Raw genomic sequence first — 10,946 nt, 5'->3', positions numbered from 1 at the left:
TCCCAGTCCCGCCCTGGGGAGACCCACTCTGTTGCCTAGGGCAACCACGGCCCGCCCGGGGCTGTGAGGTGCAACGCATCCTGGGAGTTGTAGTCTGAGCCCGCGGGCCGCCTGTTCTCGCGACGCGGCCGAGAACTTCCACTCCCGGCGTGCCGCGCGAGGCGGGGCGGGGCGCTGCGGCGGCTGCTGGGACTCCGGGCGCCTGCTACACTTTCTCTGGGAATTTTGGGGGTCGGGTCCGGCTTCCCGAAGCCGAAGGGGAGGTGAGAGATCTGGTTCCTCTCCTAACCCCCCAAACGTGGGGTCCTCCAGCCTTCCAGCCACCTCCAGGCGGCCGCCGTGCCCCAGGGCAGAGGATAGGGGGCGGGGTGGCCTAGGAATCCCGCCGCTCTCTATTCCTGCTCTGCTTGGGTTCTTTCTCGAGTCACCATCGTATCACCTCCGGGTTCTAGAGCTGTTCTCTTGGATGCCTTCCAGGAGGGATGCAAGCATCGGCTGGGGGAGGGAAAGGGGGCCGAGACGCCCTTTGAGGAAGCAGGGATTGGTGTGGGTCAGAATTCTGGGGTGGACACTGCAGAGATCAAAAAGGCTTTTCCCCACCGACAAGGAGTGCGTCTGTTCTGGTTAGCCCTTGCCCCTCTTCCGGAGGGACAGTTCCCTCCCTTACAATCTCTTCCCGATTGCTTTTGCGGGTGTAGGTGCAGGAAATGGGTTGCACGATGCTGGGATTTCCCCGGGGTTATGTCTTTATGTATTTGTGATTCTCCTCAGGCTGGAGCAGGATGACCGTCGGTGGGACAGCGAGATTCGTTATGGGAGTAATTCGTTTGCTCTTTACCGAGGCCTTCTATGCAGCAGGCGTGTCAGGGAGCTGAGAGTGGGATCGTAGGCAGGGTCAGATCCTGAAGGCCTTGAATGCCAGACTGGTATTACCTATAGCCAGGGTGGAGTGGGGTGTGGAAAGATTTGAACAGGGGAGGGCGTGTCAGCCCTGGATGTTGGGAGCATCCCCCTGGGGCCAGGGCGGGCTGGAGGTAAGGATGCTCAAGGAGGTGACTGGGGCAATACCTGAGGTGAAACAAAATGAAACCTGAGCTGTGTCAGGAACCTGGAGAAGGGGGACAGATATAAACAGTATTCAGGAGAAAGAATAGACAGTGTTTGATGAGCGACTGGCTGACAGAGAGGAGACTGACAGACCAAGTGCCCGGGCTCTTAGCCCTAAGAGGTTATTACTGAGATGGGGAACCTTGAGGAGTTGATTTTGGAGTAAAGATGCTGTGCTCAGATTGGGACATTGTGTTTCTGAGGTGCTCGTGGGACTCCAAGGAGGGAGAAATCTTGTTCATTTCTGTCCTAACTACTTCTCCTGTTTTGACAGAGTAATTTGGAAGATGCAGACTCAATTAGTATTTTCTGATGAGGCCAGAGTTGTCTTGGCCCCAGTTCTGCTTCTCCTACCAGACCCAGGAATCTGGACATTGCTGTCTCTCCTGGAGCCCTCCCCAATAATAAAGCAAGCGCAAGTCTTTCTTTTATCTTTATATTAAGGTAAAAAAAAAAAATGAACATTATGGATGTGGGACTGGGGGAGGGGACAAGGCTCTATGATTGGCAGCAGGGGCTGATGGAAACCAGAAGCTCCAGGGAATTAAAAAAAAATAAAATATATATTTATACATTTATATATCACGTTATGTTTGTGAGTCCCAGAAAAGCAGGAAGCAGCAGCAGGAAGCAACTAGCACACAGAAACACACGTGTGTGTGCACCACACACTCGAGCAATACAATTCTCTGGCTATGGCAGCAGCAATCCCCACCCACCCAACCCTCCAACCCACCCCCCCCCCCAAAAAAAATTGAAAACGTCCCCTTTAAGAATAGAGCTACCCAATAATTTTTGCCCTTGCGACCAGGAAAAAGAAAAGAAAAATACCCAGGCTAACACTGCCTGTAAGGCTGGCAGTGGCCATTTTCTTCTCCTCCCTGCCAAGGCAGGGCATGCTATTTTTAACACTGAGGCTGGAGGGCGACATGACTGCCTCTCCCTCTAATACTTCAGACGATTGTCTCAAGACAATGCAGTTCTTCGCCAGCTCCTTTTTGATACCCAGAGGGTAGCTGGAATGGAAGGTATCCACCCTTTACTTTTAAGATGGGCTCTGGGCAGTGGGTTTTTAGTAAGCGTGGCAAAAATTCTGGAGCCAATCTCAGGGGAGGCTGAGCATCAGGCGAGGCCTAGGGACCCAGGGTCTGTGCTTTAAGCCTCTACCCACTAGAGGAAATGATTGACCTCCAGAGATTTTTTTTTTTAACTTAAAGGGGAGGTGCAGTGTGCACCCCCCTCCATCGGGAGAATGGGGCCCAAACCCTAGCTTCCCACCCCCACCCCTCAAACACAGACACACACACACACCGACTAAGGCACAGCCAGGGCGGGCAGGCATGCTTTGGCAATGAGGCCCCTCGGGAGGCCCAGGGTATGAACAGCTGTGAAGAGGGGTGTGTGGGATGTGGAGCTCAGCACCTTTGGAGGTGGGGCAAGAGAAGAAAGAAGTCTCAGGGCTCCCGAGGAAAACGGGCAGAAGGCAAATGGGAAGAGGTGGTGAGGAAGCACGCAGATGAGAAAACCAACAGGACGCCCGGAAAAGAGCCGAAAAGCAGGACAGGTAGAAAGGAAGACAGCAAAAAAAGAGGCCAACAGGAGGCAAAACAGGATGTGGGCAACCAAACAAAGCAGGAAGGAAAAGAGATGGCAACCTGGAAGGGAGAGAGGGAGGGAAGGAAACAGAAAAGAGAGCGAGATGAACTGAGGAGGAAATGAGCAGGGTGAGAAAGCATGGAGCCAGGAACCGGGCATCATGGGAGAGAACAGGGTATCAGGAGCCCCAGGTCAGAGCCTCAGACCCTGACAAAAACCAGGCGGGCCGAGTACACCAGGTCGGCCACATAGGCCAGCAGGTTGATGGCTGTCAAGATGGCCACGGCCAGGCGGCGGTCCCAATCGCACACATAGTGGGCGTGGCTGGTGCTGCAGTTGTGCTCCCTCGACCGCCGGGGCTGGCCACCATACTTCTCGTCGAACTGGTAGAGTGGCCAGAGGACAAGAGCAGTGGCGTAGAGGAGGACGGAGAGCAGGGCCAGCCCCGACAGGAAGCTGGGGAAGGGGATGGGCAGCATGTTGGTGCAGTCGCCCAGGTTCAGCAGGATGGCCACGGCCGCCAGGATGAAGCAGATGGCATACACGGCCACGCACCACTCCAGGGCCGGCTTGTGCTGGTACAGCTGGGTGCTGCTGATGAAGGCGAAGATGATGCAGGCCACGAAGGTCTCCAGCACCTTGAGCAGCCCTGGCACCGTGGCCATGTAGCCGGTGATCTCGCCGGGCCGGGCCCGGGTCCAGGCCACTTCGGTGGCGTAAGCCACGCAGGCAATGCAGGAGAAGGCGGTGGCGGCGATTGCGTGGTCCCGGGAGCGGCCGTGAGGTAAGAACTGGACGTAGGTGGTGGGGTAGATGATGGAAGACGAGAGGCAGAAGAGGGCAGCATAGCAGGCAAAGGTGATGGGGAAGTTGCGCCAGGAGAGGGGGAAGCGGGCCTGGAGCCCGGCTAACTCCACGATGAGGATGATGAGGGTCACGGCAAAGCAGAAGCACCAGGTGAACATGGACCAGTTACCCATGGGTCCCGTCCAGGCACCCACACTGGCCACCAGCGAGAAGGCCACACAGGTGGAGATCAGCTGCAGCAGGCGCAGGAGGCCCAGGGGCTGGGTCAGTGCCCGAGGGGACCCCACAATGGTTGAGGAGCCCAGGGCTGAGGATGACGTGGTGGTGGTCGTGATGGTCGTGCGGGTTACTGTAACCGGCATGGCTGGGGAGGGGAAAGAAAGTGCCCTAAGAAGGTTCCAAACCCGGGGATCCAGGCCCCCAGCCCTTGCCTCCCCCTGGGGATGAAGGAACGTGGACTCTAGCTGGGGGGGACCCAGGATGTGGGCCTTTCTGTTTTCAAATTGACAGTCCTAGGCCTACACGGATGAGTTGGTCACCCAGGTCCCAGCCCCCTCCTCCCTCTGGACTCAGGTTTCTCACCTCCCATGTCCGAAGCTAGGAATCTAGGCCCCAATCTCTCTCCTTTCCAAGACACTCCTTTCTTCCCTCCGCAACCCACCTACTATAAAACCACATACTTTTCTTCCTACTCTAGACACTCAAAGCTGCCCTCCATCCCCCAGGGTCTCAGCAACCCAGCCACTCAAGACTCTGCTCTAAAGCGTCCCTCTCCCCAGCCTGCCCCCACTGCCCCTGTCGAACAAGAGGCCCTGTCTTCATGAGCTCTTAAAAGCCCATCTCTCAGGGGGCCAGCCCCGTGGTCGAGTGGTTAAATTCGGGCGTTCTGCTTCAGCGGCCCGCATTCTGCTTCAGCGGCCCAGGGTTCCCCAGTTCAGATCCTGGGCGCCAACCTACACACCATTCATCGGGCCATGCTGTGGCGGCATCCATCACAGAAGAACTAGAATGACTTACAACTAGGATATACAACTATGTACTGGGACTTTGGGGAGGAAAAAAAAAACAGAGAAAGATTGGTAACAGACGTTAGCTCAGGACCAATCTTCCTCACCAAAAAAAAAGAAAGAAGAGAGAGAGAAAGCTTTCAACATTAAAACAACCAACCAAACAAAAAAATCCCATCTCTCTACTTCCTCTGTTGCAGTACCCAGGGCTCTGCCTCCAAGCCCCTGGGCCCTCCTCCCTCACCTAATAGGCCTAGGCATTTCTAACCTACAAACATTCAAGACCCCAACCTCCACATGCGTATGTTCTCAGGGACCACATCTGATCTGAGCTTCCAACTTCCCAATCTGTCTCCTCTCACGGAGCAGGTGTCCGCTCCCAGCTCCTGGAAGACCAGGAGCTTCCCCTCCCTTCTGGAAGTGGGCCTTACCTCTCGGCGGCACCCCCCTCCCATGCCCACCCTCCCACCTCAGAGACAGGAGCCTTCGTCCTCAGTCTACCTCCACCTGGGATTTACGTCTTTAGTACTCCAACCCACGGGAAGCTGAGCTTCCTCCTGACTATCCCGCTCCTCCACATGGGGTCCAGCGCCCCTCAGGAACCCAGCCAGCTAGTTCTCCAACTTCCAGGAAAGTCAGCTCCCCAGCTGGACTGTGCAGTGCCCAGGCCCTTTGCACTGAAATCTCTGGGCCTCTCCTGCTCCGTTAAACAGCTTCAGACCTCAGGACTCCGGCCAGGCCCTCAGCCCTGAGCACGCCAGACACCTATACTCTGAAAAATCAGCTTCTTTCTTCCGTCCCTCCGAGACCTTTTTGTCCTAAAGACATTTAGGAATCCAGGGCCCAGCCTCGATTCCTGACCAGGTGTCCAGATCGTGCCTCAGGCCCTAAAATGTCTCATCTCTCAGCTGCTGCCCTTCAACAGCTCAAAAGGCCTCACTCAGCCACAAGGAAACAAAACTTCCTCCTTCTAGTGTGGGACACAGAGGAGGGCAGTCTAACAGGCTTTGAGCTCCTCTGGGGCCCACCATACCTGAACAATAGCTCCCTGAGCACACAGGAGTCCAGTTCCCAGACACATTTCTTCCTCAGATGCACAGGTGTCTGGGCTTCTCCTTGGAACCTAAGCTTCCAGGTCCTTCTCTCAGGATCCAGGAGTCCAGGCCTCTAGTCCCCTCCTCCCTCTGACCCAGGAGTCCAGGCCCCCAGCCCCTCCTCTCTCAGACCTGGGAGTTCAGGCCCCCAGCCCCTCCTCTCTCAGACCTGGGAGTTCAGGCCCCCAGCCCCTCCTCCCTCAGACCCAGGGGTCCAGGCCCCCAGCCTCTCCTCCCTCAGACCTGGGATTCCGGGCCCCCAGCCCGACCTCCCCCAGACCCAGGGGTCCGGACCCACAAGCCCTCCTCCCTCAGACCTGGGAGTCCTGGCCTCCAGCCCACTCACCAGCGGTCTTAGCTGAAGACCCCGATGGAGAAAGGTCCGGCTCTGGAGGCGGATGAGGTCAGACACCTGGAAAAGGCTAGTCAGAGCACGGGGAGGAAGAGAGAACGTCAGCGTCCAGCTCAGACTTGCCTCTGTCCTCCCGGGGCCCAGGAGACGAGCCGGCCCGCCAGGGGCTCGCCCAGAACACCCGCTGAGGCTCTGCAGCCCGGGCGCGACTCCCAGCCCGGACCTAGGGTGGGGTCTGGCCACGAGCCCCGGAGGGGTCCGGGAGGTGACCCCAGGGAAGCCCCGCCCCCTCCCCCTCCTTCCCCAAACAGCGGGGGCGGGAAGGGAGCGACCCGGACGGAAGGCCACGCCCCGCGGGCCGGCGTGGGCGTGGGGGAGCCTAACCCTGCCCGGGTCGCGAGGACCGCGGGCTGCGGGCCGCCGGGCGGGCGGACCCTGGGCGGTGGCTGCGGGGGCGGGCGGCCCCGGCCGGCGCCGTGTCTCCGGGCCTTATAAGGGCTTCAAGTCGGCGCAGCCATCTGGAATGTGACGGGGACCGGGAGGCGGTGCCGGGACCCCCGCCCCGCGCCGGCCTCCAGGATGGCCCGCCCCGCTGGTGGATTTCAGGGGGTGGGGCGGGGGTTGGGAACTGGGACTCCAGGTCCTGGGAGGGGAGGCCTGGAAGTCAGAGTTTCTGAGACCTTCAAAATGTGAGTTCTGGGTGGCTATAAGGATGGGCTGGGAGACTGGAACCCCTCAAGAGGGTCTCTAAGAGCAGAGTGGCTGGGAACCGCCTCGCGGGCGCCCCTTGCCTGGAGCCCGGAAACTGCGCAGCGTATTGGAATCCGGTCCAGACGTGAGGAGCCACACCTCCCACCGCCTCCAGCAAGGCAGGTCTCTCCACCAGGACTGCGCCACCTGGGAGGTGTTACGGCGGAGTCCGCCACCTCCTGCTTCCCCCCACGCCCCTCCAGAACCCGTTAGGAGGAAGTGGAGGCTGGCGGAGGAGGAGGGCGGGGCAGAGCTCCTGAGGTCTCCCGCGGAAGGTGCGTTCGCGCTGAGACCCCGACGGGAGGGGTCCATCGCCACCCTCAGGGACCCCAGCCGTCGCCTGAGGTCAGAGCTCAGGAATGCACTACCAAGGACCAGAAGAGGGAGAAGAAACACCCCTTTGGCTTCTTCGCGAGGCTCAGGACTCCTGGCCACGCCCCAGTCCTCTCCCCACCTCTCTCCGAACGCCATACCCTATTTCTAAACGGACTCAGAATCGCGCCTCTGAAACTCAGCCTCTGCTGTCAACACCCAGGGACGCTGGACTCAGCTTTGCCCTCTCTCGGTCTTAGGACATCCGCTTCCCAGCTCCCTCCTCACTTTGGGACGACAGCTGCTGGATCTCAGTCCCCGGCCTTTCAGAGTCCAAAGTTCGGATTTTGTCCCCTGCATGGGGACGAGGTCAGTAATTCTGAACCTCAGCCACTCTCTTTCCCAAACCCAGGACTCCCTACTCCAAGCTCCTCCCCTCCTGAGGACCTTGATTCCAACCCCATTCAACCCCGACACATAGGAGACCCCATCCCTCTGTGCCCTCAGACCCAGGAGTCCAGGCCCTCAGCCTCTCCTCCTTCAGACCCAGAAGTCCAGGCCCCCAGCCCCTCCTTCCTCAGACCCAGGAGTCCAGGCCCCCCGCCCCTCCTCCATCAGACCAGAAGTCCAGGCCCCCAACCCCTCCTCCCTCAGACCCAGGAATCCAGGCCCCCAGCCCCTCCTCCCTCAGACCCAGGAGTCCAGGCCCCCAGCCCCTCCTCCCTCAGACCCAGGAATCCAGGCCCCCAGCCCCTCCTCCATCAGACCCAGGAGTCCAGGTCCCAGACCCTCCTCCATCAGACCCAGGAGTCCAGGTCCCAGACCCTCCTCCATCAGGCCAGGAGTCCAGGCCTCTAGCCCCCTCCACCCTCCTCAGACCCAGGAATCCAGGCCTCCAGCCCCTCCTCCCTCAGACCCAAGGAGTCCAGGCCCCCAGCCCCTCCTCCCTCAGACCCAGGAGTCCAGGCCCCAGCCCCTCCTCCCTCAGACCCAGGAGTCCAGGCCCCCAGCCCCTCCTCCATCAGACCCAGGAGTCCAGGCCTCCAGCCCCTCCTCCCTCAGACCCAGGAGTCCAGGCCCCTGGCCCCTCCTCCCTCAGACCCAGGAGTCCAGGCCCCCGGCCCCTCCTCCCTCAGACCCAGGAGTCCAGGTCCCAGCCCCTCCTCCATCAGGCCAGGAGTCCAGGCCTCCAGCCCCTCCTCCCTCAGACCCAGGAATCCAGGCCTCCAGCCCCTCCTCCATCAGACTCAGGAGTCCAGGTCCCAGACCCTCCTCCCTCAGACCCAGGAGTCCAGGCCCCAGCCCCTCCTCCATCAGACCCAGGAGTCCAGGTCCCAGACCCTCCTCCATCAGGCCAGGAGCCCAGGCCTCTAGCCCCCTCCACCCTCCTCAGACCCAGGAATCCAGGACCGCAGTCTCCTGGTCCATCAGACCAGAAGTCCAAGCACCTAGTCCCTTCCTCTCTCAGACCCAAGAATCCGAGTCCCCAGTCTCCTCCCTGAGACCCCGCAGTCTGGGCCCCCAACCCCTCTTCTTTCAGGTGTATGACTTGTATGAGTCCAGGTCCCCAGCCCTTTCCTCTCCAGAACCTGAGTCCTGGCCTAGATCCGGTCTTTCTAGGGACTCAGATAGTCTGAATCCTAGTTCATTCATCCTTCTGCACCCAAGAATCTTGGACCGCTGCTCCCACCCCCTGGGGTCCCCGCAGCCTCACCTCACGGGCTTGTGGTGGCTGCGGCTGAAGCAGAGGCGACAGCTGCGGACTGGAAGGGTCTGAGGCCTGGGTGGGGTTGGCGGGCTGGCGAGTGAGTGCGGGCGGGGCCGGGGGCGGGGCTGGAGACTGGGCGAGAGCACCAGACTCAGCCCGGGGAAGGGACACCCCCGGAGCCAGGGCTATCCCAGCCCCGCCCCGAGGGCGGGGACAAGGAAAGACCACGCCCCCGAGCAATAAATATACAGCGGCCCTCGCGCCCCGCCAGTGGAGGGGGTGGAGGGCTGAGGTCACTGTTGCCTTGGTGACAAAACAGGAAGACACAACAGCTGGCGGAGTGGGGGCTCCTGGGGGCTGCCCTCCCCGACACAGCCCTAACGAAGTCTCTAGGGGAGGCCCGGGAAGGCCGCTGCCGTGGCAACCCGCCTGTTTAGAATTTGTTTAGCACGGAGCCCCCCAGCCCAGGTCCCCACCCCAGTCTCACCTCACTCAATTCTCCCTCTCCCTTCCTTCCCCCTCCGTCCCCTTCTGCTCCAGCCCCCTCTTCCAGGATGGATGAAACCTTGGACATCTGGGTCGCAGCGGGTTGGGGGAATCGGGCCTTTCAATTTATGGGGTCTGTGGGCTAGGGTCTCTGTCTCCTGGGTCCCTGAAAGAGGAAGGAGTTGAAGGTGGCGATCCCTAGGCTTTAAGAGCCTTCTGAGCTGAGGTCCCGGACTCCTGAGTTCCCTAATCCTTATTTACACTGGGACTCGCGGTGTAAGGGACTGGGTGACCGGACCCCTGGGCCCCAGATGTCAGGGTGGATGGAGGCAGGGGAAGAGGGCGAGGGTAGCAGTATTCCTGGGATCTAGGGCAGTAGGAGCTGGGGGCATGGACTCCCGGGTTCCACATGACGCCTAGGCTGGGGGCCCAGATCTTGGCTCAAAAAGCAATCAGAGCTCAGACTCCTGGGTTTTCAGAGCAGATGTGGTTGGAAGCCGAGCCTCCTAGGTCTGGAAGGGAGAGATATTTTTGGCCTGTATTCCTGGCTCCTGGATAAAGGGAGGGGCTCAGAAGCCGAATGAGGACGGGGCTGGGGGCTGGGGGCGCCAGATTCCTGCAAGAGGGGAGGGGCCCAAGGGGCCGGTTTGCCCGGGCCCCAGAGCAGGGAGGGGCTGCGGGGTCCTTTTTTAAGGGCGGCTCTGGGGCCCTGAAACGGATTGATAAAGCCAAGAAGCAAGCGGAAGCTGAAGGTGGGGATGCCGGGCCCGGGGTCGGAGCCGGGCGGGGACCGGGACGCCTGGGTCCCTCCCTGCTGGCCGTGCTCACTCACCGCGCTCTGCAGTCGTCCCTGGCGCGGCCTTGCTCGCCGCGGCCGCTGGGCGGGGCCTGCTGGCGGCTGCGGATGCTTCCCGAAGCTGAGCTAACGGCGCGCTGCCTCCGCTGCTGCCGCTGGGTGCTTTCCAGGCCGACAACTGAGGAGGCTTTGAGGCCGAGCCCCGGGTGGAAGCCGCGCGAGTCGCGCAGGGAGGGGTCCGAAGGGGTCCGGGAGCTCTGTATACCCGGCTGCGTGCCCTGCAGAGGAAGGAGGGGCTGGAGAGGGGCCCTGGACGCTCTGTGCTCTGCAGAAGTGGGCGGTAGGGGTGGGGGTGGGAGGGATGTGGAGCGTGTATGCCCACTTTTGTGTCCCTGCAAAGTGGGTAGGCGCAGATCCTCTCTGCCATTCTGTGCCCTGCATAGAAGGGGTCTCAAGGAGCCCTGCATCAGGACCCATAGCGAGTCAGGACATGGTATTAATTGGAGGTCCCCAGGTTCTATTCACAGACTTCCTTGGACCCCAGTGTAGCCGCATCTCTTCCCGCCTTCCTTCCCAAATCATTCTCTCTCTTCGCCGGACCGTCTAGTCGCACACCTGAGATACCCCAAATAGTCCAGGGGCGGCCTTCACTCACACAGCTTTCTATGTTGTGCTCCCTGGTGGAAGCGTTCCCCCCGTTAGGCGCTAAAACCACAAACCAGCAGAGTTCAGGGTAGCAGGAACAGGAAGCAAACATTTAAAGAGTGAGTCATCGGGTGTGACCTGGAGAAGTGACACCGTGTGGTTCCCCGGGTCTGTATAATCTGTGATCTCGTACGTGCCTACTGGTTCAGAGTGTTTACTCATCCTGTAGGGCCCTGCTCCGACCCCAAAGATGTCCTCTCCAACATGGCACTGTAACCCAGTCTCA

The 10,946-nt window shown here is 60.2% G+C and overlaps 1 protein-coding gene and 1 long non-coding RNA gene across 5 annotated transcripts; one reads left to right on the top strand and one right to left on the bottom strand.

The window, feature by feature from the left end:
- Nucleotides 1-180: 180 nt before the first annotated feature.
- LOC138915764 (uncharacterized) lies at nt 181-1,515 on the top strand. Its single transcript, XR_011422001.1, has 3 exons — nt 181-263; nt 772-818; nt 1,382-1,515. It is a non-coding gene; the product is annotated as an uncharacterized lncRNA (long non-coding RNA).
- Nucleotides 1,516-1,529: 14 nt separating this feature from the next.
- Nucleotides 1,530-10,766, bottom strand: MYADM (myeloid associated differentiation marker). 4 transcript variants are annotated; one of them, XM_070223320.1, is made up of 4 exons: nt 10,671-10,766; nt 10,052-10,293; nt 5,958-6,033; nt 1,530-3,874 (listed from the first exon to the last, which is right to left on the bottom strand). In XM_070223320.1, the coding sequence occupies exon 4, from the start codon at nt 3,870-3,872 to the stop codon at nt 2,904-2,906; it is 969 nt and encodes a 322-aa protein (XP_070079421.1). In that variant the 5' UTR covers nt 3,873-3,874; nt 5,958-6,033; nt 10,052-10,293; nt 10,671-10,766; the 3' UTR covers nt 1,530-2,903. The 4 variants fall into 4 exon arrangements, with proteins under 4 accessions (XP_070079421.1, XP_023506109.1, XP_023506108.1 ...); XM_023650341.2 differs by having other exon boundaries at nt 10,631-10,759; XM_023650340.2 differs by lacking the exons at nt 10,052-10,293; nt 10,671-10,766 and adding an exon at nt 8,740-8,999.
- Nucleotides 10,767-10,946: the final 180 nt, after the last annotated feature.

The sequence above is a fragment of the Equus caballus genome, chromosome 10, assembly GCF_041296265.1.
Source record: "Equus caballus isolate H_3958 breed thoroughbred chromosome 10, TB-T2T, whole genome shotgun sequence".
Lineage (NCBI taxonomy): Eukaryota > Metazoa > Chordata > Mammalia > Perissodactyla > Equidae > Equus > Equus caballus.
The sequence above is the reverse complement of the archived record's forward strand: the minus strand, read 5'-3'. Positions and strand labels throughout refer to the sequence as shown.